Source organism: Anoplophora glabripennis, unplaced genomic scaffold, assembly GCF_000390285.2.
Source record: "Anoplophora glabripennis isolate ALB-LARVAE unplaced genomic scaffold, Agla_2.0 scaffold5, whole genome shotgun sequence".
NCBI lineage: Eukaryota > Metazoa > Arthropoda > Insecta > Coleoptera > Cerambycidae > Anoplophora > Anoplophora glabripennis.
The window spans coordinates 3,037,648-3,065,018 of NW_019416525.1; the positions used below are offsets into that span (position 1 = coordinate 3,037,648).

At 32.3% G+C, this 27,371-nt stretch overlaps 4 protein-coding genes across 5 annotated transcripts in view; 2 read left to right on the forward strand and 2 right to left on the reverse strand.

Moving 5' to 3' along the window:
• Positions 1 to 7: 7 nt before the first annotated feature.
• Positions 8 to 4,686, reverse strand: LOC108906800 (congested-like trachea protein). Its single transcript, XM_018710176.2, has 4 exons — positions 4,459 to 4,686; positions 3,729 to 4,164; positions 473 to 649; positions 8 to 418 (listed from the first exon to the last, which is right to left on the reverse strand). The coding sequence occupies exons 1-4, from the start codon at positions 4,549 to 4,551 to the stop codon at positions 204 to 206; spliced, it is 921 nt and encodes a 306-aa protein (XP_018565692.1). The 5' UTR covers positions 4,552 to 4,686; the 3' UTR covers positions 8 to 203.
• Positions 789 to 3,599, forward strand: LOC108906799 (leucine-rich repeat protein SHOC-2). The gene is made up of 3 exons (XM_018710175.2): positions 789 to 950; positions 1,001 to 1,150; positions 1,383 to 3,599. Exons 1-3 carry the CDS (start codon positions 900 to 902, stop codon positions 3,336 to 3,338), a joined length of 2,157 nt encoding a protein of 718 aa, XP_018565691.1. The 5' UTR covers positions 789 to 899; the 3' UTR covers positions 3,339 to 3,599.
• Positions 4,687 to 5,295: 609 nt separating the features above from the next.
• On the forward strand, positions 5,296 to 9,220 carry LOC108906762 (mitochondrial folate transporter/carrier). Of its 2 annotated transcripts, none has more exons than XM_018710118.1 (6): positions 5,296 to 5,491; positions 5,608 to 5,832; positions 5,891 to 6,041; positions 6,941 to 7,199; positions 7,301 to 7,414; positions 8,066 to 9,220. In XM_018710118.1, exons 2-6 carry the CDS (start codon positions 5,685 to 5,687, stop codon positions 8,321 to 8,323), a joined length of 930 nt encoding a protein of 309 aa, XP_018565634.1. In that variant the 5' UTR covers positions 5,296 to 5,491; positions 5,608 to 5,684; the 3' UTR covers positions 8,324 to 9,220. The 2 variants fall into 2 exon arrangements, with proteins under 2 accessions (XP_018565634.1, XP_018565633.1); XM_018710117.1 differs by having other exon boundaries at positions 5,296 to 5,401.
• Positions 9,221 to 23,023: 13,803 nt separating this feature from the next.
• Positions 23,024 to 27,371, reverse strand: part of LOC108906778 (steroid receptor seven-up, isoforms B/C) — a 53,180-nt gene continuing 48,832 nt past the window's right edge. The window contains exon 6 of the mRNA XM_018710137.1: positions 23,024 to 23,798. Within this exon, the coding sequence (XP_018565653.1) occupies positions 23,533 to 23,798 (266 nt within the window). The 3' untranslated portion in view covers positions 23,024 to 23,532. The remainder of the gene's footprint in view (positions 23,799 to 27,371) is intronic.

Here is a 27,371-nt window from a genome sequence, read left to right on the forward strand (position 1 = left end):
TCTATAAAAAAAAATCATTGAAGCTGTTTGGAACTTTTTCACTGTACGTATATTTTGTTTGTAGAAAAAAAAAATTTATTCACAAAATTTATTACGAAACTATAAACTCTGGTGATACAAATCCGATGTACAAAACTGGACAAAAATATAACAATTTAGCAATTCGATCTCATAAACATGTCGAACATATTCAACCAGTGATTCTACATGGGGATTGCTTCCTCGGCTTTTGGTTTCCTGGGAAACAAGAAGTCCAAAAATTGTTTGCAGAGTTCGAAACCTACGAAACAAGCAGCGTTGGCCGGGATGGCCCGTAAGAAAACGGGGGTGATTCCTTTGTATAAAGCGAGTGGGCCCTCGTTTTTCATTAAATGTCTGAACACGTCTCTCACTCCATTCGGGAAAGTGCCTTCAGGGGCTGGAAAAATATTTCATATTGGAAATGTGCTACAACTCGACTAATCATCCTTACCTGTCTGAAGACGGCTTTTTAATACATCTGGAGGCATGCCTACTACCCAGTAAGCAATACCCGCAGCACCGCCTGCTAGTATCGTTCCTAATATGCTCGGAGGCTTTTCTCCATTATTTGTTATATAGTCTTTAATTGCTTCATATGCTAGGAAATACATTCCACTTGCTGGAATATCTGAAAGTTGAATTAAATAACTATATTAGAAAAAAAAAATTTTTTTTTTCATATTGTTGTGTTTTTTAAAATATACATGTTTAGGTAATTTCCACCTGTTTCCATTTAAACTGCTGGGGCACTCCAACAATCCAAAAGAGATAAGAGTATATCTAATTTTCATAACACATTTACAAGGAAATGAGTGGGGGTGCACATCCTGTATAGTATCATCAAATTATAGAACCAACATCTCGACAGTTTCAGGAAGATGTTGAATTATGTGGTTTTGGTTTTTGTGCTATCAAATTTTGTCTCGGGGGTAAGTGAAGGTAGCATTATTTGGAATAGATAGTTAAAATGTTATTTTAGTCCTCTGGGCTATGGGATCAGGACAATAATTGTCCTTTGATATGCACATGCAGGTTGCAACATTTAACCGAGAGTGCTATTTATCGGTTTATGCAGAAAGATAAGAATGTACCCATGCCAGGTGAAATTGGATCAGTCGAGAACAATGAGGTACGTATATTTTTTATTTAATCGAAGTTTGGTTATCAATAGAAAAATTTATTTTCTTAATACTGCGTAATGAAAATATAACAAGCTTTATCGCAGATATTTAAGTGGGTGTAATTTGCAAATCCAACTTAGATAATTTATAAAAGTGTGTCGGATCTACTGTGAACATTTGAAGATATTATTTACCAAATATGACAACTTTGAATATTTTTTGGTTCTCATTTACTTTCAGGTCGTTTATGAGGAAAACTTAGATACTATGGAAATGCTTGATGAACACCAATCCACGATAGTTCGTTCAGCGATATGCATTTTACAAACAGAAACCGAACCGATCCAAGTATTAGAGAATTTACCCAGCAATATCGAAACCCTAACTCTAATCCAGGGGTACGAATCTGGAAACAAGACAATCAAATTCAGTTACCTGAACAAATTTCCTCAGCTCCTAAGTCTGGAACTTGTTGGACCTCACATGGTGAATAAGCCCGTTAATAGTCATTTGATTTGCGAAATCGACTTGCCACTGCCAAACTTAAAATATCTAAATTTGGAGAGGATCTTAATAAGGAACAGTAAGCAACAGGAAGAAAACTTTTTAAAAGAGTTCAAGGAGGAAGATCTGACATTTGAATACGTACAGAAATTAGACAGGCATTTCCATCCTTTGACAATGGTTCAAAAAGGGACTGTTGATGATAACGTTGTGCCTTATAAGGTATTTAAAGAGCAGAAAGAAACTGATGGTGACGTTCCATTATTCATAGGGTTTAAAAAATTGTTTTTGCTGCGAATAACAAATTGTGAACTAAATAACGTTCATTGGGAAATGTTTGACGGTTTACGAGACTTGCAATATTTAATTCTCGAAAGAAATAATTTACGATTCATACCAGCTTTTGCATTTTATGGTACGCCAAACTTAAAAACATTATCGCTTGCTCACAACAAACTATTAGATATACAAATAACTGATTTAGCAGGATTATTAGAATTAGAATATTTAGATCTTTCGTTTAATAACTTCACTCAACTTTCAGAACTTTCTTTGCCCCCTTTCCCAAAACTGAAATTAGCTAATTTTGGTAATAATCCTATTAGTATAATTTTCCCCAATACTTTTGAAGTTATGAACACTACAGATTCTTTAATAATTGGTAGTGACGACATCCCTTTAACTTTAATAACAAATTCGTTTATTGGTTTAAATATGTTACAAAAATTAACTTTAAACAACCTGGAATTGGAAATATTAAAAAGGGATTTATTTATGGGTATGCCAAGCCTTACGGAATTAATATTATCTGGTAATATAACAAAAATAGAGTACGATGCATTTTTGGAAGTTAACCAAATTGGAAAATTAATTTTAAGCAATTGCCAAATTACTAACATGTCGATGGATGCATTTATTGGGTTACAAAAATTACATTATCTCGATTTATCTAAAAATAAATTGGAGTACTTACCACCTGGAATTTTCGATAATTTAATAAGCATTAAAGAGCTTTACTTAAATGGAAACAACTTGAAACAAGTATCGCGTGACATATTTTCAAAAATTCACCCAAAACTGCTCAGACTCAGCGATAATCCATGGCACTGTTCGTGTGATATGAGTGAATGGAAGCCAATGATTGTTAACAAAGTCAAGCAACGAAGTTTTAAACCATGTGAATATACAGGCGACAAGGGTATAGGATGTACAGCTAAAAATCGTTTTGATTATAAGTATGTTTTTGACAATAAAGTAGCACCTAGGTGTGCAGAGCCTCGACAGTTTGTCAACTGGAGTGTATTCCATGCAATGAGACGGATTTTAAGATGCCCTGATTACAAACCTAAATTCCGAAAACATACAACTCTGGGTCATTCGAATGAAGTCTCAACTCAAATATACACAACTGAAGCTCCCAAGTCAATCAAATTTGAAAAATTGCAACTAAAACTAAAGAAAGGCATATTTATTCCTCCCAAAGTTGAATCAAATATCAAGCCAATGTCAGATGTGCACGAAAATCAGATTAATAGTCTTAGTCCAATGAATAACCATCAGCCATTTGTGAGAAATTTTGAGAATGGGAAGAAGCCCCGCAAAATTCGAAGGAGACTTAGGAAAGGTAGTAGAAGATTAGTACAGAAAAATGAGGAAATAAGTAACTCTATCAACACCAACAGCATCTTTTAGTAACATTTAAAATTAATTTAAACAAAATTTTGTGGTTTTATTTAAATTTTAGAAAACGTCAGCTCAACGCTATCAACGATAGGTATTTTTGAAAAAGAATGTTTCATTTTTGTAAATGTAGACAAAACTTAATTTTGTTAATTTATTTATAAAATTTAAAAACTGTGTTCTATATTATGTTAGTTATATTTGTATTACAATATTTTATTGTCTTTAACTGCATACTGTTCAGTTTTTTCTTTATAAATATATTAGGAAATGTATAGCGCATATCTGCTCCTATATAATTATGAAATAAAAAATTTGTACTAAAATGTGTGTTTTATTTTCTATAACTGGGTATAATAGAAAACCAATTTCCTGGGAAAATTTTTCAAAGAAAAAACTCACCTCTTAATAGTGTTGCTCCTGATCCCCTGTAGATACTTCGCAGGCCCCCTTGTTTATATAGCTTTTTAGCACAATCTACAGGCCCATCGTATACTTTAGGAGCGTTAGCTCCCTGCTGAATTTGAAGTAAACATTTGATCCGTTCACCAGGAGCCATTATCACAGTTGTAAAAATACCGGAAAAGGCCCCAGCAGAAAAATATTCTAAATAAGACAACTGTTTGCCACCAGAAGGGCTAAATATTTTCTTCCCAACACCATATCCAAGAAATGAAATGGCAAAAATAGGTGCTACACCTACTAATGGTGCTCCCATACCTTTATATAAACCCTTAAAGCCTTCATTTCTTATCGTCTTTTGAAAACAGTCAAATGTGCCTGTATATAAAGGAACTTCGCCTGCTAATTTTGGAACAGGCATAGTCTGCAGTCTTACCTATAAATGGTGACATTGTGGATGTGAATTTTTCAAATATAATTTCAGACATATTAATAGAAGATATAATGTTAATATAAGTTATTCAAAACTGTTGCAAATTATATTATTTTCCTTGAAAATAAAAATATACATTTGCCCTGTTGAACTTTGACCGGATTCAAAATTTAAAAATATTTCAAATTAAAGAAAATATTTTACTAACATATTTCTTACTATTAACCTTCCTGAAGAATGTAAAAGTAAACCAGTTTCACAAATTATAAATGTTTAATATTATTTAAAAAATCTTACTTTTACTGTATCTAGGGGATGTCCCACTAAGACCGTACATATCCCCCCAAAGCCACCACAAATAAAATACTCCCCAGGGCCCATTTCACTCATTTTGAAAAATATGTTTCGATTTAAAATAAAATACTGGGTTAAATACTTTCAACCTTGCTACAGGCAAATCAAAGGTTACAATTTACATTAAAGCATAACATGACACATTCAACACAATTTAGTGGTCAAATCAAGTTAAATTATAGGCAGCTTCCCTTTTATCTTAAATAAATGTCACATATGATGTCAAGACTAATCACATAGGCCGTGTTCTTTTATTCAGCATTTCGATGTGATGGATTCCGTAGAGCCAATAAGAGATTAGAATTTTTTAAACAGACCAATCGTAATACATCGATGGAATTCATCGCATTAAAACGAGGAATAAAAGAACACGGCCATACTTTTTAGAACTTGTATGTCCATTCGAATGAAACAAAATTTTAAATCTATGTATTATGTGAGAAGGTAAATTTTTAATTACTTTTTACCGAACTAATTAAACTTTCTGTTAATTAATTAATAACTATAAAATAAAAGCACATAGAAACCGCTTTTAATGATCTATGAGTTCATTGACAACGTAAGAACATTTGTATTTATATTATCCTTAAAGTCAAAAGGTTACAGCTTTGTTTCTACAATTCTTACGAACTATAAACAAAGGTTAAAAGTGATGAATTTTTGATTGACGAGTACAAATGGAATGACCCTATTGCAGCTACCTTCTGTAATTAATGTCCAGTTGAAAACGCCCAGTTTCAGTAATAACAATACGTGTGGACGCACCTTTAGTGAGTTTGGTGCTTCTATGGCTGCTGAGCGTTGGTGAGGCTGGCTAGATCAAGCAAATTTTTTTCAATTTGCGTCATTTTCATTCATCTAGAGGAGTGCAGTGCGAAGTGGTGAAGTAAGCTCAACCCACAATAGGTTTATTTTTATGTGGCATACATCACTAAAAGTAAAATGTGTTTATAACACCATTGAAATCCATCGACACGTGAGTCAATTTGAAAAATTTTTGGTGACAAATGGTGCATTTTAAAAAAAAAATTATGTAATCTGTTAGAAATTTTCTATTTAATTTCTAATTCTGTATTATTTTTATGTCGATAGTGAAAGTGCAAGATGTTGATGTTATCCTTATTGATCCCAACAATACTGGACAGCTAAATTTTACCACAACACCAGCCATGAAGAATCATCACTCAACTACTACCAAGAATAGCCTCTCTGTGTTTAGCCACTTTAAGTACGAACATCTTTTAGCTGGAATTTCAGGAGGGGCTATTTCCACCTTAATCCTACATCCTTTAGATTTAATGAAAATTAGATTTGCAGGTAAGTAAAGTAACCGACTAAAACATTACCAAAACTTCTCAACTTACCGCTTTTGCAGTTAGTGATGGCAGAACAACGATTCCTCAGTATACGAGTTTGACAAGTGCATTTTATACGATAATTAGGCAGGAAGGAATTAAGGGGTTGTACAGAGGTGTTGCACCCAACGTTTGGGGATCTGGAAGCGCCTGGGGCTTTTACTTCCTTTTGTAAGTAGTTTATTATTAATCATAAATAAAATGATTCAATCGTTTATTTCATTTTGGGCTTTTCTGATATACCTATTTCATAAACTTCGTATATAAATATATCAGTTAATGCAGAAAAGCACCGCTTTCTTTAAGAAAAATAAAACCTTTTGCATGTATGTTATATAAACATAGCTATAAATCAGTTTCGGTTAGTTTTCTCAAAAAAGTACTTGTCCCTACTTATCTGAAATAAACAATTTAATTAGGAAATGTTTAACACGGAAATTTCTTCATGTTATTACTCTTATCAAAATGTAACCATTAGACAATTTTATTTACTGATAAAGCACTTGTATTTTAAATAAATTTGTTCTTAAAGTAGTTAACAATAAGTTTCTGAAAAAAAAATCAACCTTCTGGTTAACCTTGAAATATATTGTATTAGAAGGAAAAGAATTTAACTGTGAAAAAGTTAATTTACACAAAAGTTAATTAATTTGGAAAAGTTAATTATGTACTGGATTTAAAGTTCATTATTTTATAGCTTTGTTTATAACAAAATTTGTTTACCCACATGCAATTACAGTCTCGATTAAATTGGACTTTCACATTATGATATGCATTGTTTATAATAATTCCTGGCCGTATTACATTGATATGTATACAAACTCTCGATATAGCACAGCATTTCATAATTACACAAACAGTAAACACTTTAATTTCATAATTGGTCCTAGAGTCATCATTTTTATTATGCAATATTAAAAAAATCCAGAATAATAATAAAGGATGTAGAACTGTAATGATGTTTTTAGATTTTGATTCGAAATTTAATAATTCTTTAGAACAATTTTTGAAGTCACTTATTTTTTGCAACCGTTTACTTAACAGTTTTATTTTTATTTCTGTGACTTTAGTTATAATTCCATCAAAAATTGGATTCAGCAAGGAGACAGCCAGTATCCCCTGGGACCGTACCTGCACATGCTAGCGGCTGCGGAGGCGGGGATTCTGACGTTATTAGTGACCAATCCCATTTGGGTGGTGAAAACGCGGCTGTGTCTGCAGTACGGCAACGAGGATGCTTATCTATCGAAAGGCGGCCAGTTTTACAACGGGATGTCGGACGCCCTTGTGAAAATTTACCGAACAGAAGGCGTGCGCGGTTTATACAGGGTCAGTTTACACGGATCGCATTACTTACGTCAGTTCTCCTTTACAGAACTGACTTAATAAAAGTAGGTAGGGAGTTGGTTTTCCTTATCTGCTCTTTGCAGGGTTTTGTTCCTGGAATGTTCGGCGTCACTCATGGGGCTCTACAGTTTATGACTTACGAAGAAATGAAGGCATTCTACAACCAGTATCGGAAGCTGCCACACGACAGCAAGCTGGTGAGTCCCTACATCTTTTTTATCCAAATTACATACAAGGGGTACTCGAAAATATGTTTACTCAGCCTTGATAGAAACAAATGACAGTGTGTTGCATAGTACCGAGCCTTCATCAATGATTACAAACAATGTGACCGGTAATTTCATTTCTTTCACTGCCAATTAAATTTCGGTAAAATTAAAACAGTTATCAAGATTATATTAAAATACAACATTCTGCTTCACAGGCTGTGATTGGTGTAATTTTTCACGAGATTATATTCAACCGATCAGCGACCTTAGCGTAGACATAACAGTTTGCCATTGTTCTTTGTAAACCAATCGTTAATGCAGGCGACGGCAAGATTTAGGGAATTATTGTTACGAGTAGCAGCCCTGCAATGTTGGTTGCCTAACCTTGGCGGTCACATGGCGTGCAACCGTTTATGAAGGTTCTGCAACAGTTTTGCAATGAAAAAAAAAGGTTTGTGAGACGAAATGTTGCAGTGACATGAAATTTTGAACAAAGGGATTAAAAATATTAATCAGTGAATAATTGTAGTAAATAATTCCAAATCTGTAGTATTTCAAATTGAAGATATATGTGTTTACGTTTTTTACAATTACGTCGCTCATATCTGCAGTTATATATTTGATTAAAAATTATTTCAGACGACAGGGGAGTACCTAGGTTTTGCAGCTATAAGTAAGTTGATTGCTGCCGCGGCTACCTACCCCTATCAGGTCCTTAGAGCCAGGCTGCAGGATCAACATCACAACTACGAAGGAACGTGGGATTGTATAAAAAAAACGTGGAAGTACGAGCGAATGAGAGGTTTCTATAAGGGGTTAGCTCCCTATTTACTTCACGTTACTCCTAATATATGTCTAGTCATGCTTATTTATGAGAAATTTACTAATAACCGTTAGGTACACGAACTCAAATCAAAATCACTTAGGTTTTGTTTATGACGTAAACCAATTTCTAATGTAGTTGAATTTACTAACTTATCAAATCAAAATTTTTAACTATGACAATTTTATTTACGTAAAAGGTAATGTAGGGTTCACGACCTCCTTAAGAAATGATTTTTTATGATTTTAATTGATTAATATTTATTGCGTTATTTTGGAAACGAAAAAGTTAACATTGCGATATATCTTTATAATCGATAATAGCTGAAGTTATTAGAAATATATAAAAAGAAAATAATAATTGTGTATATTGATGCGTAGCATATAAATTGTTTGCAACTTTTATTCCAATTTTGGGCTGGACCTGAAATGTTTAAAAGAACCGAAAGGTAGATAATGTAACTTAATTATAGATACTATTCTTTTTTTTTATCTTGATTCGAGAATTATTAAATACTACATAATTAGGTAGTTAGCAAAACAACCGGGGCCCATATTTTGAGGTTCTTTTACGTACTCAGTTCGTTTAGCTTTTAACACACACAAAGTGATCGAATAGAATGTAATTTCAGTTGTAAAATATTTATTTTATCGAACTATTAACCCAGTATTTAATCGAGACTCAAAATAACAGCTGCCGAATAATATTGTACTTGAAGCAATTATTTATTACTGACTGTGTAAGTATTAATTAAATTTATTTGTGGGCTCAATGACTTTAGTAGTGATTGATTTGACATATCAAGTTTTATCTGTAGGAAAAATTTTAAGAAGTGAGAGAGCGATCGTAAGAAATAATTGTGAGAAAGATCGACATAGTTATTATTTTTCTATAAAAATAAAGTGATTATTCAATTCAAAGTATTGTTATTTTTGAAATGTTGTGTACATAATAAAGTATGTGATATTCAGTCCCATGTTTTGTTTTAATACAACCCGCCTTTAATTATTTCAAACGAGCAAAAAGCATTACTGTTTTTTTTAAAGCCGATATACAGTAAATACCATGCCATGCTCATGATTCGCTCACGATCAAGAATTGTGGGTTGTCAGATTCAACATACAACTAACGTACAGTGTACTCAGTGGACGTTCATGATTTGCTAAAATTTATCTCGAATTTATACTGCGGCTAATGACTGAGCCTATCGTGTCTTTAAGTGGCTAATCTGAATTGGATGCATGTACGAATATTTAGTTGAACTGTGAGCGGAGTGTGAACAGACCATGACTTGAACTGTAGTGTGAATTGACCTTTATGCCACTGAAATATGTTAAAAAGTCATCTTGGTTTAGTTATATTTGTTAACATGATAAGAGTCTTGTACTATTTCTTGAGTTTAAAGGATAATTTGATAAAATAAATAAAAACCTAAACTAAGGGTTGCCGATTCCGAGACCTCAAAAAGTGTTGCATAGTTTATTCAAACTTTAAATAGGTGTCATGAAGTTTGAAAAATAAAGTTCAATTATTGACAATCTAAAAGTTTTATTAAAAATTTAGTGAGACTCATTGATTATTTATTTATAAACATAAAGGTGAATTTTCTCATTAAAAATTGGCATAATACTGTTTAATTTAAGTTGAAGTCCATAAATAGGTCAGTAAAATAGTGTAATTACTAATTTTAATAACTGACCATTGATCAAAGACAGCTTTTCTATGAAAAAGAACAGTAGCCTATGGTTAACAAAAAGAAACAATTGAAAAACTACCAGTAGGAAAGTGGCGTCAGACGCGAATACGTGCTGTGTAGTTTTAGTGAAATAAATTCCGTTTGTGCTGTTTAATGTGTAATAATTTAGCTAATTAACAATTAATAATATTTGTGTGTGAATACTGTGAATTTGAATTTTCCACCGCACCGCAAATTTGGAAGGGGACCAAGGTATGTAAATGTTTTGTTTTATCGCTTTTCTGTTAACTGTAATGTAATAATAAGGTATAAAATATTATATACCACTTTAAATTAGCCATATGATCTAAGAAAATGCCACAATGATGCCACAGATGCATATAAAAACTTGTATGAAAAGTTGAATTTGAATTTAGTGAGGTTAGGGTTCCCATAGCCTCGTTTGAAACCTTGGATCGCAATGTATAGATTTCCAAAGTTTAATCTAGAAAATTTCTGTAAGAATTTAACAGATATAGCCTCACTAAATATTTAGATCTGTTGCTTTAAAAACTTATTTAGCTCGGGATAGATTTTTATCATTTATGGGTAGGGCTTTTCATATATTTTAACCCGCTGCAAAATGTCCTTATTTCTAAAGTAAAAAAGTATAGGATGTAAATTGACTGAAATTACTTTTTTTCAACCTCATCTGAATTAAAATTTTATCAAATAATGGGGTTTAAATCATTGCATTTTAATTTTATATATTTTTAGTGGTTAATGCAATATCAAAACTTTTGTCAATCAGTTTTTTAGTTTGTGAATCATCTAATAGATGACAGAGATATTCATATCTGAAATATGAACTTGAATAAACTTGGGTAATAATCAAATATCATTCACAGTTTTTTATATCGTTTCTAATTTCACTGCAAACAAAGATTTTATCTATAATTTGTTTACAAGGATTTCGATTGCGAGAAATTTGAAAAATATACGTAAAAAGAAATTGAAATACTTTGTCATTTGTTTAATTCGTTTTAAATGGCAATAATGAATCAGATAATCAGAATACTTACATTATAAAAAATTATAAAAGAGCCAAAGAGTAAATAAACACTACTTAAAATTTTAAATTTTTGTTTTTAGTTGGAACTGAAATTTTTTAAATTATATATTGTACTTATCAACTTATACTATTATTGGTATTTTTAATTAAGCTCTCCTTAGTCGGCTTACTTAAAACTATATTTTTGTGTAGGTATATTTGAATTAGAATTTTTGAACTCGGAGACTTATGTGGTGGACGGGACGGCATATTATGATTCAGAGGGTCACATTTGCGCCCCAGGAACGAAGCTCGGTTATGTCTGGAATGGCCTTACGATAAATTCTTGTGAATATGTTTTGACTTGATAATTTATAGATAGAACGACGAAAATCGTTTGTTCACAGTGAAATTAGAGACGATATAAAAAAACTGTGTATTTGATTTATTTATTATCCCAGTTGATTCATTTGTTATCCCAAATTATTCCAGGTTTTATTTGAATAGTGATACCTCTGCCATCTATTAGACGATTAAAAAACTAGAATATTGATTGCCAAAAGTTCCATAAGATCTGGCACTATGTATCAGGGAGAAGTTACCTTGGTAACTTCTCTCTGCTATGTATATTTTTACTTGTTACTGTATGTCAAAGAAATATTACTTCTAAAAGTTATTGTTTACTGAAATATTTTGAGTCAGCGGGGTTATATAATTTAATTCCAAGAATTCTGTATAGTGATTTCGTCTTTAAAGTTTAATTAAACGTACTACCAACAGATGTCAGGGATTGGACGTTTGAAAAATTATATCTAATCTGTTTGAAAAAATTGATCATTTTATTTCTTTATTCTATTCTATTTTCGTACCAACAATTAAAATATTTGTTTGTTCTTATCAAAAAGAGTAAAAATAATAAGATAGGTATATTTTTTTTTAACATTAAAATGAAAACTTTTCGAATTTCTAGTCCGTTTGGCTTATATTAATGGTTTCTTTAAATTTTTGCACGTCCTATGACAATCAATAAGAAATTATATTCAATTTTATTTTTATAGTGATCAGATAATGGTTTTAGCCAGGTCTTTGATTTATAGGAATTTAAAACGGATGGCAGATTTGTCATTTTCTTTTGTTCTAACGTTAAATGTAACAAGAAATATTTTCTATCATCTATCACAAACGTATTCTATTTAATGAAATGCGTCTTTGTGATATAAAAAAAATACTACAAGTATAGCCAAGTGTATAAATTTCTCTGTTAAGCAAAATCTAATAAATAAAACCTATAATAACCGAGTACTTAACAAGTTATTAGCTGGGGTCCTCAAACTCGCATTAATTATTAAAATTTTAAAAGCAACTGCTATTGAGGATATAATGGAATCAAAAATGGCTCCCATCGTATCATAATAAATGAACTGACCCTTTCAGTTTGAGTCTATGTGCTGAGTATCACTAGCAAGCCCTAAATATAAATTTTCACCTCCAAAGTAACACTTACCTTTGTTATTATTAGTTAATTGCCACTAACTACACGGTGTTTAAAACTATCGTATAGTTCATCTTTTTATTTTCTTTTTATGATATATAAGGTTCTTATATTTTCTTTTTCCCAAGTTCCTTGAAATTTTCTTTTCGATTAAAATATTTTTCTATAAAAATTCTGAAAGACTAATTCGATCCTCCTAAATTCATTTTTAAAGTTTGTTTTTAGCTAAATTTTGAGCACAAGGAAATCTTAAACAAATATTTTTACTTTAAACAAAAGTTATGCTTTAGAAATAGTTATATACACCTATATATCAGTATTAGGTACATTATATCCACTGAAATATTTCGTGCTGTAAAAGTATGGGTGGTACTCAGAGCTCGAGGTGAGGTTCACTGACTTTATAGCGCAGATTTCAGACAAAGTACCAATGAAAGCAAAAGTGGAATGTCTTTTTTAGTAGGGTTGCTTATTTGTTACTACCGCACATTGTTTTGAAACTTTTATCACAATAAATACATTTTACAATTAATATTAATATAATGTAAGTGGGTACATATATAACAAAGAAAATGCTTCTAGCACTTATTTCTGTCGTAATTTAAATACTTTTCTTTAAAGTAACTAACATAATAGATAAATTAAATTAGTTGTTATATATTTTGATTTTGAATTAACTATTAATTAACTTCTATTGCCATACAGTATATTCACAGTTAGAACAATATTTATTTCAAAATACTCTTTATGGTCGAAATTCTGGAGTCTTTAATTGCAATATCTACGCCGCTGGTTGGCGTATTTGTAAACCAATTCAATGAATTGCCGCTTTTAATTAGATAATTTATTAGGCCAAGTTTCGTCTATCTACGTCAAACATCTTCGGGGATATTTGAATAGATGATATTTTTTTTAATTCAATTAACTTCAGCCTCCTATATCCAGAAAGTACAAGCGGTTTTAGACACTTATTAAGCCGTTTTGGGTGAAATATGACATATGTGTTATTTCTTCAATGGTCCTCAATAGTCCGCAGAGTAGTTAATACGACATGGCATTAGGCAATAATCAATACCAATACATAATAATAACAGTACGTAAAATATAGGTAGCTTTCTTTATAAATGAAAAATTTATTATCTGAATTATTGTCTGTAATTGTCTGTTTGTTCATTATGTTCCTAAAATATTATCTACTTAATTTTTATTCTAAAAAAAATTGTCTTTTGTACATCAGATAGCGGGAAATGAGCTTCAAGGCTATAAAACATAAAAAGATACTGCCACAAATTTCTTATAACGTGTATAAATTATATTTCCCCTCTGTTTTGTGACCCTAATAAGCGTTTAAGCTGAAACATATTTCCATGCTCCTTATTTTTATCTAGTCCAAAAATGAATAGAGTAGATATTTATTTGTGGCAGTGGTCGGTTTTTTGTATTTATTGGGTATTTTGCCACCAGTGAAAAATTTAAAAAAAAATTATGAAATAAACCCTTGTGCCAGAGGGAACAGTCCAGGATTATTTTTATGAAAATAGTTTTGCGTAACCAAAAAACTGACATCGAAAAAAGCAGACAAATACACATCACTATATAGCTTTTACTACAAAAAGTTGTTAACGTTTCGAAAATCTGAACTGATTATTTTTCTTTTTCCCAGTTTCCATTGTTAGTGGTTTCATATTATGTTTATTCTTTTATTCATTGCTTGATTAATTGTGGTAGGCTATAAATGCAATATTTTAAATGTTGAAAATTACAATTTGGTCGCGTCTTTGACTTTAGTTTTAATTTTTGTTAAAGTTTGAGAAATATCGAGATCTAATTTCGGTGTTAAAAATAAACACCCGGTAAAATTAACACCCTTATTTTTGTATCGGGGCCATTTGTAGGAAACATGCGTTAAACTATTTACATTGTAATGCTTTGTAATATATAGCAAATTGTGCTAATAGTTTTCTGCTAATGGTTTTCTTTTGTATATTTTACCTGGTGGAAATCGCCTGTTGACCGTTTAGAATCAAACTGCCAGGGGATAATTAATGATTTTGCAAAATTTTTCTTTCTCAAACTAGTCCCTAGTCTTATTGTAACTCCAGACGCTTAAACGTTAAAAGACGTGCACTAGTATTATTATCAGTATTGAAAAATATGCTCTTTTCCAAATTATTCTTTTTAAATTTATTAATATATCTTCAGAGAAATTAATTTCTAATAATATCGCATCACATATTAAAATACGATGCCTATTTTGCTGTTATTACTAGGTGAAGATCTTATTTAACCTTTAACTAAATATCCTGTTGTTAATGTGGTAAAAGGTTATTTATAAAAGAAAAAGTCGATTTCAATGCTAATTTATTAACAAATTATGTTGATCTTCAAAATGAAATAAGTAGTGGTAATATAATTGTTGAATTGATGTTTTCTGTAAGTAATATAAACAAGAACATATTTCATTATCGGAATTGGAAATAGTTTATAAAACGCGGTTATTAAATACTGGGTGTATAATCCAGTAATTTGATCTTTGGAGGGGTTGGGAAAAAAACCAAGGGTTTGTTTATTTTCTTTTCATTTTACTGGGACCATCTAAATTAAAAGTGACGGGCTCTTAAGAGAGGAAAACAGCAGCCAAATTGTCACATGTCACCAGGAGCGGCTCTCGTCCTTTCCACAAATTTATTCGAATTGAAGAAATGTGTATTTTTTTAGAACCCTTGTGATTCACTTCGACTATCCCCAATTTCCCTAATCCTATTCCGAGGTATTTGCCCTTTAACATAAATTCGCCGCGGTTCTGATAAATATTCCCAGCTATTTAAACCGGTTTACAACCTTTATTTCTGCGTATTTTGACTTTATAATATCCTATTATTATTTCTAGTGCCTTGATGACTATGGAGAAACGAAAGATCGCGAAGATATATTAATTAAATTAAAAAAACCAAGTAGTCATAATTAGAGAACTAATAAGTAGTGAGTCAGGGAAGTAATTTCAGGTAATTATAGTTCTTATGTCCATTTATTACTTGCCCGCAAATTGAAACCTGTTAGAACCACCCAAACTGTATGATATACGAAGACCCATATTTTCCATGTTAAGAATTAAGATGATAATATATAGTACATCATATAGCTTGCATTATTTATTTTCATTTAGCCTGTGCAGTGTGTGAATTAAAATCGAGAATCCCCAACGATAAATCGGTGACTATACGACCTCACTGAACGTAAAAATGAAAGGAGGTATAGTGCTGTTAATTTTACCACAAATAAATACTGTAGCTGTTCTGCAAGCACTAAAAACCTTATATGTTAAGATGAGGTTTTTAATTGCTGATTCCCCTTCAAAAAAGCCGCTAATACCTTCTGTTACACCAAGAGAAAATTAAACACTATCTACGACAGCTAACGATTAATAGTAGCTTAGCTGTTGGAAGGAGCAAGGTACTTAAGGCGAAAAGGCAGGTAACTTGAGATACAATGTCTAAAAGGGGGTCCGGCCTATTAATATTGCTCCATGAGCATTTTAAATTAGAGTAAATCTTTGTTTAGTTAAGCAGCTTGCTTATTTATTTTAAAACTTCTCTTAAAACTCTCAAACTAAAAAAATATCAGGTTTTGTGAGGATATCTACGTGCTATAGTTAGGCAGGAAATCGCAAAAAAAATAAATACTTTTTTAAATTTGAATGTATATCTACGTATACGAATAATACGACAAGGGGCTTACGTTAGTCTCGTGTTCAAACGAAAACAACAGCACAGATCAATTAGTTTTGGGGTCACACACCAGTACCAATAATAACAATTAACCGAGTAATTATGTTAAATTTCATGGATAGAAATATAAGGGCTATTGTTCAATTAGATGTAACATATGTTGTGCTTTCTCACATGCGCCTTTTTAAGTACAGTTAGTGTATTTAAGATTTAGTTCAATTAGAGAGAGTTCGTTTGGCCAAGATATAGGCGCCAAGCTTGTTGTTGACAATGAATCCATTGGTGGCCCAGGTGGGTAAGGATTGGTTGCCAGTGTTTATGTAGAACGTGATTTTCATTCGGATAGCACGGTAAGAGTAGACAAATCGAAGATGGCTATGATTTTTAATCCTGCATTTATGTTAATTTAATGAAAAAACGAAGATGCAGAAAATCTTTTAAAAAAATTGTGGCTTTGTTATATTAATCCCTGAAGGTGTGGTGAAACGAAATTTTACGAAATGTTTCACAATTTCTAGTTAAAAACTTTGAAGTTAAGATTCAAAGACATGTTTTAGTGTACCAGACAGATACGAGTCCCTGTTTAAAATACTTCGAAGTAAAGCAACGCACTGTAGAGGCTGAGCTGTTGCAGCTATACAATTGGTGTCAATTAAAGGTCAATTTATATTAAAGATTGGGAATATGACAACAGAATGATTACGTCATATTGTTCCAGATATTTTCAGATTTGTTTAATGAGGATTTATTATACATCAACATGAGTAGATTTACTAGAGTAATTAAGTATAAGTCGGTAATAATAATTGTGTATTTGATGTAGCTGGAAATATTAGTAATTGTTCGTCTCGCTCATTGAATCAATTTTTCCTAGTAAGCTAAATATAAATGCTCTCCTTTATAATCACGCACGTTATATTTACCCGCAAACTAATAATTAAAAATGAAGAAATATTGTGAATATTTTTTTAATCCAACTGCATCCAGGTGTGTCTACCATTAAAAATTCGACAGGAAGGGTGTTTTACTTGAATTTAAAATCAGGGGTTGTCGGGATTGTTTTTGCGACGATGTGTCAGCGTCGATAATCCGGTGTCTTGGTGGCTTTTTGTGTGAAGCCGACTGATCTGTCTTTAGATACAAGGATATGAGCAAAAGGACTAAAAGGAGCAACTAGAGCTTTATCACAAGTAAGGACAAAGATGGTAACCAAGGTAACAGTTGACCTGCTCCTATTGGCTACTAGAAAAGTGTCAATAGATACGCCCACAGTTCCTGCCACAGTGTAGTGATTATTGAAGACCCCCTTCCTTATGCTCAAAAAGGATAATCAACTGTCTAAAGAGGCTAAAGACCGTAAGGCATTTTGTTTCAAATATACCGGAACGAAAAAGCCGGTAATTATAGAACGGCTCGAACGGAGTAGGGCCGACAGCGAAAATCACGACTAGATATTCGAAACTGAGGTAAATTTCCACGCAAGCATATATACCGTGTAAAAAAATAATTACACATGCCGAAATTATTTAAAACGCGGGAATGTGGGATTATACAACGCGAAGGCTACAGGGTGTCTCAAAAAATATTTTTTGGATTGCGCCAGTATAATTTTTTTATGTGACAAAATATCCAGACAAATCCAGGTACTTGTTTGTAGTTATTTTTTTATAGTTAATAATTTCTGAGAAAATGTTTATATTTCATGTTCAGGGTGGTGGGATATGCTGTAGAGTATAATATCCGTCCGTTATTGGTCGAAGTGAGTGCTGAACTGAAAAATGTGTCATACAGTGATGAAATTTCGAGCAGTGGCACCAGATAAGATCGCAAGGACATCAGCGGGGATGTATCCATTTTAAAACGTGACAGAGACATTGATTTTTTCCCGTGCCAGATGAATTTAAATAGAAAACAAGACAAAATGAAAAGTGTCAATCAACCAAACACTATTCTTTGTGTTCCGTGTCAAAGGTTGGCGAGATAAAAAGTTCATTTCCTTCTACCGACCGTTTATTATTCAATAGTCGGGTTTTCTTTCATAAAAATCTCGGGTGGTACTTTTTAACTGGGTTTTGAACGACTGCGAAGTGGCGTATCACCCTTGAAAATAGCACAGGCAGAATCAATAACCCTTAATTAAAAAAAAAAAAATACTTTTGATTTAAAGAAACAATTCGAAAGGTTGTCGAATTTTTTTTTTCTGCTGATATTGTTTTATTGGGGACACGAGCAAAGTAGGGTTTTTTAATCTTGGATACACAAAGTTTGGAATTAGGCAAAGAAGGAATACAGTGCACAGCCTCGGTAGTGATTCAATAGGTAGTTTATAACAATTAGCCGGCAGACAGGGGTGATAATTAATATAACTTTGCACTTTGCAACATGTTTTGCGGTCGGTCGCAGCTGAGACGCGATTCTTTCGTCGCAATTTTCAACCCCCCTCCCCGGAAGCCTTGATTTCCGACGTCCAAAACGCCACCCTAAGTGCTGCAGTTTGTACACCCGAGACCAGACCGCACCTGAGCAACTAAAATATAATCAGCCTGAAATTAGGTACTTATTTCGTCTTGTACATTATGCCATTAAAATACTTACCTCTTAGCGCTTTTATAGGTACGAGGTAATAAATTACGTTTTAATGTCCTTTCTTTAGTCATTTACAGGTATTTAACTTTGTATGAGAAATTACCGATTATATGACTGATGCCAGCGTGAAGCACCCACATACCAAAAACGCCAACAAAATATTTCAAATCAGACAGGAAAAAGAGTTCTACGGTTTATTTTCATTGTCAGAACTCGGCATCTTTCGCAAAAATATAAAATTTACTACAACTATTGCTTGGCGTGGGCTCAGGGCTCCAAGCTGTGGAGCCCTCAAAAAAAAAGCACACTCGAAATATTAGATCTTTTTTTTCTGCAGTGGGCATTGCCTTCTGGAGTGGGCCATGCACACCCCTGCCCCCTAGCTACGCCCATGTATAAATCATCGTAATAGTAATTAGAAAACTGTTTACTAGATATTTTGGAAATCTGTAGCTGCAAGTACTATTTAAATATTTAATGAGATTATTAAAACAATAAAATCAACTTCCTCAATATTTTCATAATTTTTATATACAGGGTACACTGATTTATAGGTCATTTAAAATCGTAATAATTGCTTCCAGACTTGTGGATTTAGGACAATTACCAAAGACTCCTATTTTTCTCAAAATTTACCAATGTTTCGATTATACAGGGCGTTTCAGTCATAATGTAACTTTTAAGGGAAAATAGGGAAAATGAGTAGAATGCATATTTACGCTAAAAAAAATATTTTCTAATTATTTAACTCCTTTTCGGACCGCTCCTGACTGCTGACCTACATCGAGAGTGAATCTTGACCTACGGTGACTAACCTAACTCTAATATACATATTCTTAACGTTTTCACTGTTTTATAATTGAATATGAGTTTTTAGTATGTTCATGTAGGTAATTATTCAGTTTGTAGGACGTATACCTTATTATGTAATTTATTTAAAATGACAAATACGGCTAAAAGACACTCACTCGTTCGTCCATAAAGTTGAAATCCGTTGCACTTTGATTTTCGAAGCAATTGCAAAACTGGAGGGGACGACGACTAGGAAATCAGCTGTTTCGCTACAACGTTCGATTTTCTGTCTTTATTAGGCCTTCCGAATACGTAGTTAAAATTAATGACATTATGACTGAAACACCCTGTATATTTAGTCGTTCTCAAGGCTTAAACAAATTACGAATAGCCTTTAATACACATGAAAGTATTTTAGTTTTTTTTTCAAATAACTACACTTTCTAAAATTGATAGTTATTGTTTTTATGAAAATCATCGATGACGGGCCTGGAGAAGCCCTATTTGCGTTCGAGGAATTAAAACACAGTAGTATAAATACAGTGACTTTATTAAGTTTACTATTTAGATATATACACGGTTTATTTATTACAAATATGTATAAGGAAATCCCGTATCATGTACTATGATTAAAATTGATCTTGGCAATGGCGTCTTCTTTTCAAAGCCACGTACAATCTAATTTAGAGTTGTTTTTTTTACATCTAATGTAAAAAAATAAAGAAAAAGTTAGAAAATCCAATAAATAGTTTTATTTTTTAAGATTGCACTATAAACTAAATACTAGTGTAAGGTACAAAACAATGTTATACAAAAAACAACAGGCAAATATTGCGTTTTAAAAATTAATTTTCCCTTCCGGGGGGGGGAGGGGCTAAGTGGGTTGTTGGATTCAAAACAAACAAACAAACAAACAAACGTGATTCACATCGAACCATGTTAATCGATAGTCTATAAGTACGTAAAAATTAAAACGTTCGTACCGCTTTAAATTAAGTAAAATACTTTTGTAAAGAAACTGGCCATCTTATCGTATCGAGAACGACAAGAAAATTGTTAAGTGAAAATGTATAACAATCATTTAAGATAACAATATAACAATAAACAACTACTTAAACCATAAAAAACAATCTGATCGTTGACTAAGAAGGATAACACAATAAAAGGTAACTATATTGTTAACTGAAATATTCGCTTGTAATTTTTTGTAAAGCCATATGGATGAAGTGATGGGAAATTAATAATTTACTTTCTACACGCATTTTTGGCACATATTTTATTAAGTCAGTCAAGATAAAATTTTGTTTATACACTGCAGAACTATATCTACACGCTTTGAGCATTTTTAGGGTTTTCAGACTGCTATACTTGGAGAAACATCACTCACATCGTTAGTGTAAGTAAAATCAGTACGTGTCTTAAGAATAAAACAATAGAAGAACGCAATGCTGTTGGGATTTTTTTAGTCACAGATAAAATGGAAGGAAAGACGCTTTAAACCAAGCATATATATCATCTCAATTATTTCACTCGAACAGTTTTTTTGATAAACCTGAAATGATACCGGAAAAAAATCAGGCAAATGTATGGCTGCCTAATATTTTTTTAAATGTACAAGGTGTCCCGTATAAGAACTGACACAGGGCAGGTTCATGTAGGGGTGTCCAAAATATTGTAATTTAACTAAACTTAACCTATATACAAAGTTGCACCCATGAGGAGTTATTAGCCCCAAAGTGCAGCCCTAAATTTTGAAAAAATCACTTTACCGCAGAAGAACCAAATTTGGTACATGATTTAGGTTTATTACTGGTCTTCTTTAACTATGATTTAAAGTTAATTGAAGCATTACAACGTGTTCATTGGGGATGACACCCCTAAAATTGTACCGAACTTTTTTTCATTGTCCGAATTGAAAAATATTAATTCACAAGTAGAATTTAATTTTAAGAATTTTTTTACTCTTGTTAAATTTTAAAAAACTATGGTTTTGAAGAAAAACCGTATTAACTGAAACAAAATTTTAACAGTGTTTATTAGAAAATAATCGAAAAGTCAGTAGTAGGCAATGAATTTATCTTTCAAACTTGTTAGTTATAAGTTAGTAATAAGATTATTTTATTTCAACAAATGCCTCTGATTGTCGTTGAAAAAATATCAATTATTATTTTTATTATTTATTTGTGTTTTTTACTTAATACAATATTCGCTTATTTAAAAACTACCTAGGTCCTTGTTTTCTTTTTGTAGAAATAGGAGATAAGTGAAGTAAAATTTATTTGGCCATTTGTCAAATTTGGAAGATAAAGCCTACTACTGATTTTTAAAATCTTGTGTTAATTAATACGGTTTTTCTTGAAAACCATAGTTTTTTAAAATTTAACAAGAGTAAAAAAATTTTAAAATTAAATTCTACTGTGTGAATTAATATTACTATTTTTCAATTCGGCCAATGAAAAACAAAGTTCGGTACAATTTTAGGGGTGAGTCATCCCCAATGAACACCTTGTAGTGCTTCAATTAGCTTTAAATCATAGTCAAAATAGACCAGTAATAAACCTAAATCATGTCCCAAATTTTGTTCTTCTGCGGTAAAGTGTTGCAGAGATATTAATTTTTTTCGAAATTTAGGGGCCCCATTTTAGGGGCTAATAACTCTTCAGGGGTACAACTTTGTAAATAGGTAAGTTTGGTTAAATTACAATATTTTGGACACCCCTACATGCATCTGCCCTGTGTCGGTTCTTATACGGGACACCCTGTATTTAAAATAAAACTCTCCTAAGTTTAATACAGAGGTAGTTTTTGAAAAATTTCCATAAAGTCAGGGGCTGACAAAACATCAATATTTTTCTCTGAACCACATCTTTATTTTTGAAATAACAGGGTTTTTTAATGAAACAATGAAATGCGTTGCAAAGGTTTTGAGGGTGCTAGATATGCCAGTGTTGTTGGTTTTTGACTATTTTGAGGTTAAGTTTTTTACTGTGTAAAATTCAATTTTACATGAAAAGGGAATCTTAATCCGTAAACAACCAGCTTCTACTCGTAATATACAGGGTGTCCAGAAACGACTGGACCGTACCTCAAGGCTAGTTTGTTTAGATGAAAATAAACCGCCTTAGATCAGGTTACCTTAGAATAATTTTGCTTGCTTAGAATGATTTCAACAAGAGCCCGTTTTTAAATAAAATGAAATTTCAAAGCTTAATGTACCACATGCACCGTAAGAACCTAACCTCAAAAAAGTTATGTTGTAACAAATGGTCAAAAACTTACTACACTCTTGCATTTAGCAGCCTCAAAAACTTGCTTGTACTAATTTTCAATACATTTGTGCTGTTTTTTGGAGAATATATGGCCAAAACGTGATTTTTTTGGGTTTCATCAGTTTCTAAATGTATGGTACATTTTTCCAAAACACCCTGTACATATTCGTAAATGCACTTAATACTAGGGGATAACAAGAAGAACAATCAGTTGTCTTTGGTATGAAAATTTATGAGTACGATGTGGTAGAACGGTTACGCCTTTAGAGTCCAGGTCTGGCTGTACAAAAAATTAGCTATTATATTGTAAACAATGCAGATACCAATAAAAATATGTACTTATTTATGAGACATTAGATATTTACATATGGTACAAATCCAATAAAATATATTACTAATACATTTATATATACCTACGTTCGTAAACCTAAGCCTGTCGCTTATCCGTCTCATTTTGATATAAAAAGGAACATTCATTTCGTCTGGGTATTAACCTCAGTTCATATTTGGCAATTTGATATTTGCTCGAACCTTGCCCCTTTTTGATATGTCGACCGAAACACGGAATAAGTCTCACGTCTACCAAATCTTGATCAACCACCGAACTCGCGATCGCTAGGAGCAAAAACCAGGTAAAGAAGGATTATTTAACGGCATTTTTGACTAGTACACCTAGTACAGTTTCAAGTATCACATGTACGGCCACGAGAAGGAGCTGCCGGACAGAAGCATGTCCCTGATCAGGGTCTCGATGGGCGTCTTCCCCACGAGCCTGACGAAAAACAATTGTTCGATCACCGCAGAACTGACAGTCCGTAAACTCGGCAAACGCAGCAGCAGCTTCCCGAATCTGGTCGGCTGGTTGGGGTACTGGGACCTGCAGTACTCCTCTAGGGCGCACTGCGACTTCTCCTGGATGGACTCTATGTGGGCGACGTCGCTCAGTCCGCACGCATCTGCAACAAGACGGGGTCGTTACCAACATGAATCGAAAGTACGGCGAAATTATTCAATTTATTGAATTACAAGCTTTGGATAACAACAAACGTAATAGTAAACACAGTTGGTCGGCGTACTTGTTTAACACCCTGTAGTTTAATTGTTTTACGGTATATTTCGACATCGTGGTTATTGTGAGAGTTGTATGCACTAAACTGCAAAATAACTTTAATCAGTTGAGTATCATTTTTTTCTTTAAAAATATCTAAAGACGTGCCTGTGCGTACGCCACTGGTGAAACGGAAAACTATATTTTTATCGTAAAACATGTATTGTTGTTAACTGTCAATGCTTGTAAAGTTTCATTAAAATATTCTTAGCGGTTTCCGCAATATTTATAAATTTGCATTTTTTTATTAAAACTTTAACACCCTGTGGATCGGAAACTAAGGCTTTTCGGAATATGGTATATTTAGGAAATATATCACAAATCACTTGTACTATAATCTCCTGCAAGGAATGCATCGACTTACCAAACACCCTGCATATACGCAAGAAAATATTTTCTTCTTTCAAGAAAATTATTTATTTATTTAAATACTTTAAATTTCTACCCAGAAATATAATTTCTTACTTTAAAAATAGCATTTAAAATAAATAGTTGATACTTACGGTTAGACGAATTCTATTCTTAATTTTATGATCTACATAGATTTTATATAAACATCTTTTGTATATATATTAATATGATTCTTTCTTTCTGATCTGCTCATTTCATCCAAATGCTTTTTTTTCGGTGTATACTTTTGTTCGTGCAACTCTCTTGGTTTCGACAATGCCTACGTATATTTTAAGCTACGAAAATTGAATAATTTCAAATATGTTGAATTTTCACCACCAAGAACGGCGGTGACAGCATTTTTAACATTAAGGCGATGTTTCGCATTGTATTAGCCTCGGTATTAGCTATGCCCTGTCCAAACTTTAATATCTGAGGTTATTAATTTGTGGTATACTTAGTTTGTTTCTTTTTCTCTATTTATTCGTGAATTTTGCCACCTGATATTTAAAAAAGAACTATGTAATAATACAGTGGCGGCGCGTGAACATTGATCGAATGTGTTCTGCTTAGGGTTGTTACATTTGTTGAATTGAATTCCGGGATATTAAGTGCCGGGAGTTTCTAAATTTTAAAATTTTTAAGGTCACGCGTTTTCCTGGCACTTCTGAATTTTAAGGAACAATGAATTTATAAAAAAAAATACAGATTTTCACAAGAATGATTTTTGAAATTGACACCTTTTTGAAATATCCATTTACGAATTACCTACTGATGGTATAATAAATTGGAATAAACTAAATATATTTTATTAAATTATTGAATATTGTTTATAAAAAAAAAAGTCGTTTGTGAAATTTACCAACAATTCAACGAATTTTAATTTTTCTCGGCGTGTTATGATTTTTTCTTTATATTTTTTTATATATATGTACATTATATTATATTCCGGGAGTTATACGTGCAAATCCGAAATCCGGGACCATACAGCTAATTCCCGGTACAATCACAGAAAATCCCGGTCATACCAATGTGGCTAGATGTTCTTTTAAAATTTATGAGTCCACGAAACACATCAGGGTTGTCCGAATTTTCTGTCTTGTCGTGTCCGAAAAGTGCTAATTCGAAAGCTCCGCAAAATTTTATGCAATCTATGATTTTAAATAATACATGACGATTTTTCATTACCTGTTCATATGTTTCCGTATATTATCCCAATATGCAGAATCTAACTGACTTCTTATGTTTATTTTACCTAAAGACTTAATGACTTAAATCTTTCACACTGTATATTGTCCATGCTTTATCCCCACCGAAAAGTAAGCACGGAAAACAAAACAGTGAATATTTTAAATCACACCCGCACACCCACTCTGCTTTTGTGTATACATTATTGTTTTTTTATAACTTTTACTTCTTTTATTTTTAGTTTATCCTCATAAGGCAGAGAACCAAATAAAGTTTTTTTTTAAACGAAACGCTATTCATTTTAATAACTATAATATCCGTAGACGCCTAAACGAAAATATTCACACGTGCCGCTCGCAGAAATAAACCACCACATACCACGTACGAAATATTACTGCATTTACTGCAGACTGCAGCGCAGTGGCTGTCACTATTGCAGCCGCCAAAGCCCCTATCTTTGTGTACTGGGTCACGTGCCTGATCAGCCAATAAAAACAAAGGAAGCATATAATTGTTCGCTGTCCACACATTGTGTATATGAGGTTGCATATATTAAGGAGCGTAGCTCGCGTCGCAATAAATAATAATATAAGCTCCTAGATTTATTTTAGCGCGAGTACATTTGGATTCTTTAAATATTTTGTTGATATTTAATATGATTAAATACATAAAATTTTATGTGTTCTGCAGCTCCGCAGCTCTTATGGTAAAACCGCCACTGTAATAATATAACAAATATCACAATTTCTAGCTACGGAAGCAGATGAATAGATTATTTTTCTAAACCTTTTTCTAATTTGACCCCTGACTGACTCACTTTTTTTGACGAAAGGGTGTATTTAATTATTTTTTTACCGGTGTTAAAATGCCCAAATAGATAAAAAAAAATCTCTAGCCAGAAATTTAATAGATCTTTTACGAAGCGGAAATACTAGAGGATTAAAATGAAACTGGACGAGTAATGACACCGAGGTTAGAACTAGTTTGCGATCAGTCAACCTATCGATAAATGTTAGATTAATTAGAGATATTAATTAACCCAAAATTGAATAGCACAGCGCTATCAATCACATTTATTTTCATCTATGGACAAAATCGCTTTTACGATTATGCACGTTCATGGCAAACATTTTATCCCGCCATACAATTTTCATCCTGTATAGATGAAAAATTAATAATAACATTATAAATGTCGGCACAAATTAAAATGAAGATAATATGTAAAAACGAACACATTCCATAGCGCTCTCGCGATCATTAGCATATGTTAATTTGGAAGGAGACTAATCTATCTAAAATGTTTATAAATAATTAATAATGTGCGTGATTTAAGCAGATGTAATGGGATAAATGTCGGTGGATAAATTTTAGTATAAAGCGAATGACATAAAATAAAAAAGGGGGCCATTAGCATAGCAAAGTTCGTATGTTAATTACATTTTGTTGCTTAAAATAGCCTTGAAAATTCTTGACCTCTTCTTATATATTTGACATATCTCTAAAAATACACGGCTAAATGCAATTGTCTCATGCTTGGGATTTTTTTCAGCCCGTTCAGAATCCATGTCAGCTGTTACCAGTATTAATAAACTCGTATAAATTAAACCTCTAAGTTTAATCCATTATTAAAGACACCCGTCTATGCTAATCCTTGTTCGTCAATTTTTAATGGCTCTAAGGACAATTAAAACTTCCTAATATAAGTCTACTTTATGTTGACGCAGGATTGTAAACTTTCCGTAATCCTTTCAATTGTTCATTTACAAAGTTTCTTTGTTAAAGATGCTTCTTTATAGCCGGTACTTTAATAGCGCCGAACTTTTATTTATCAACTTTGATAATT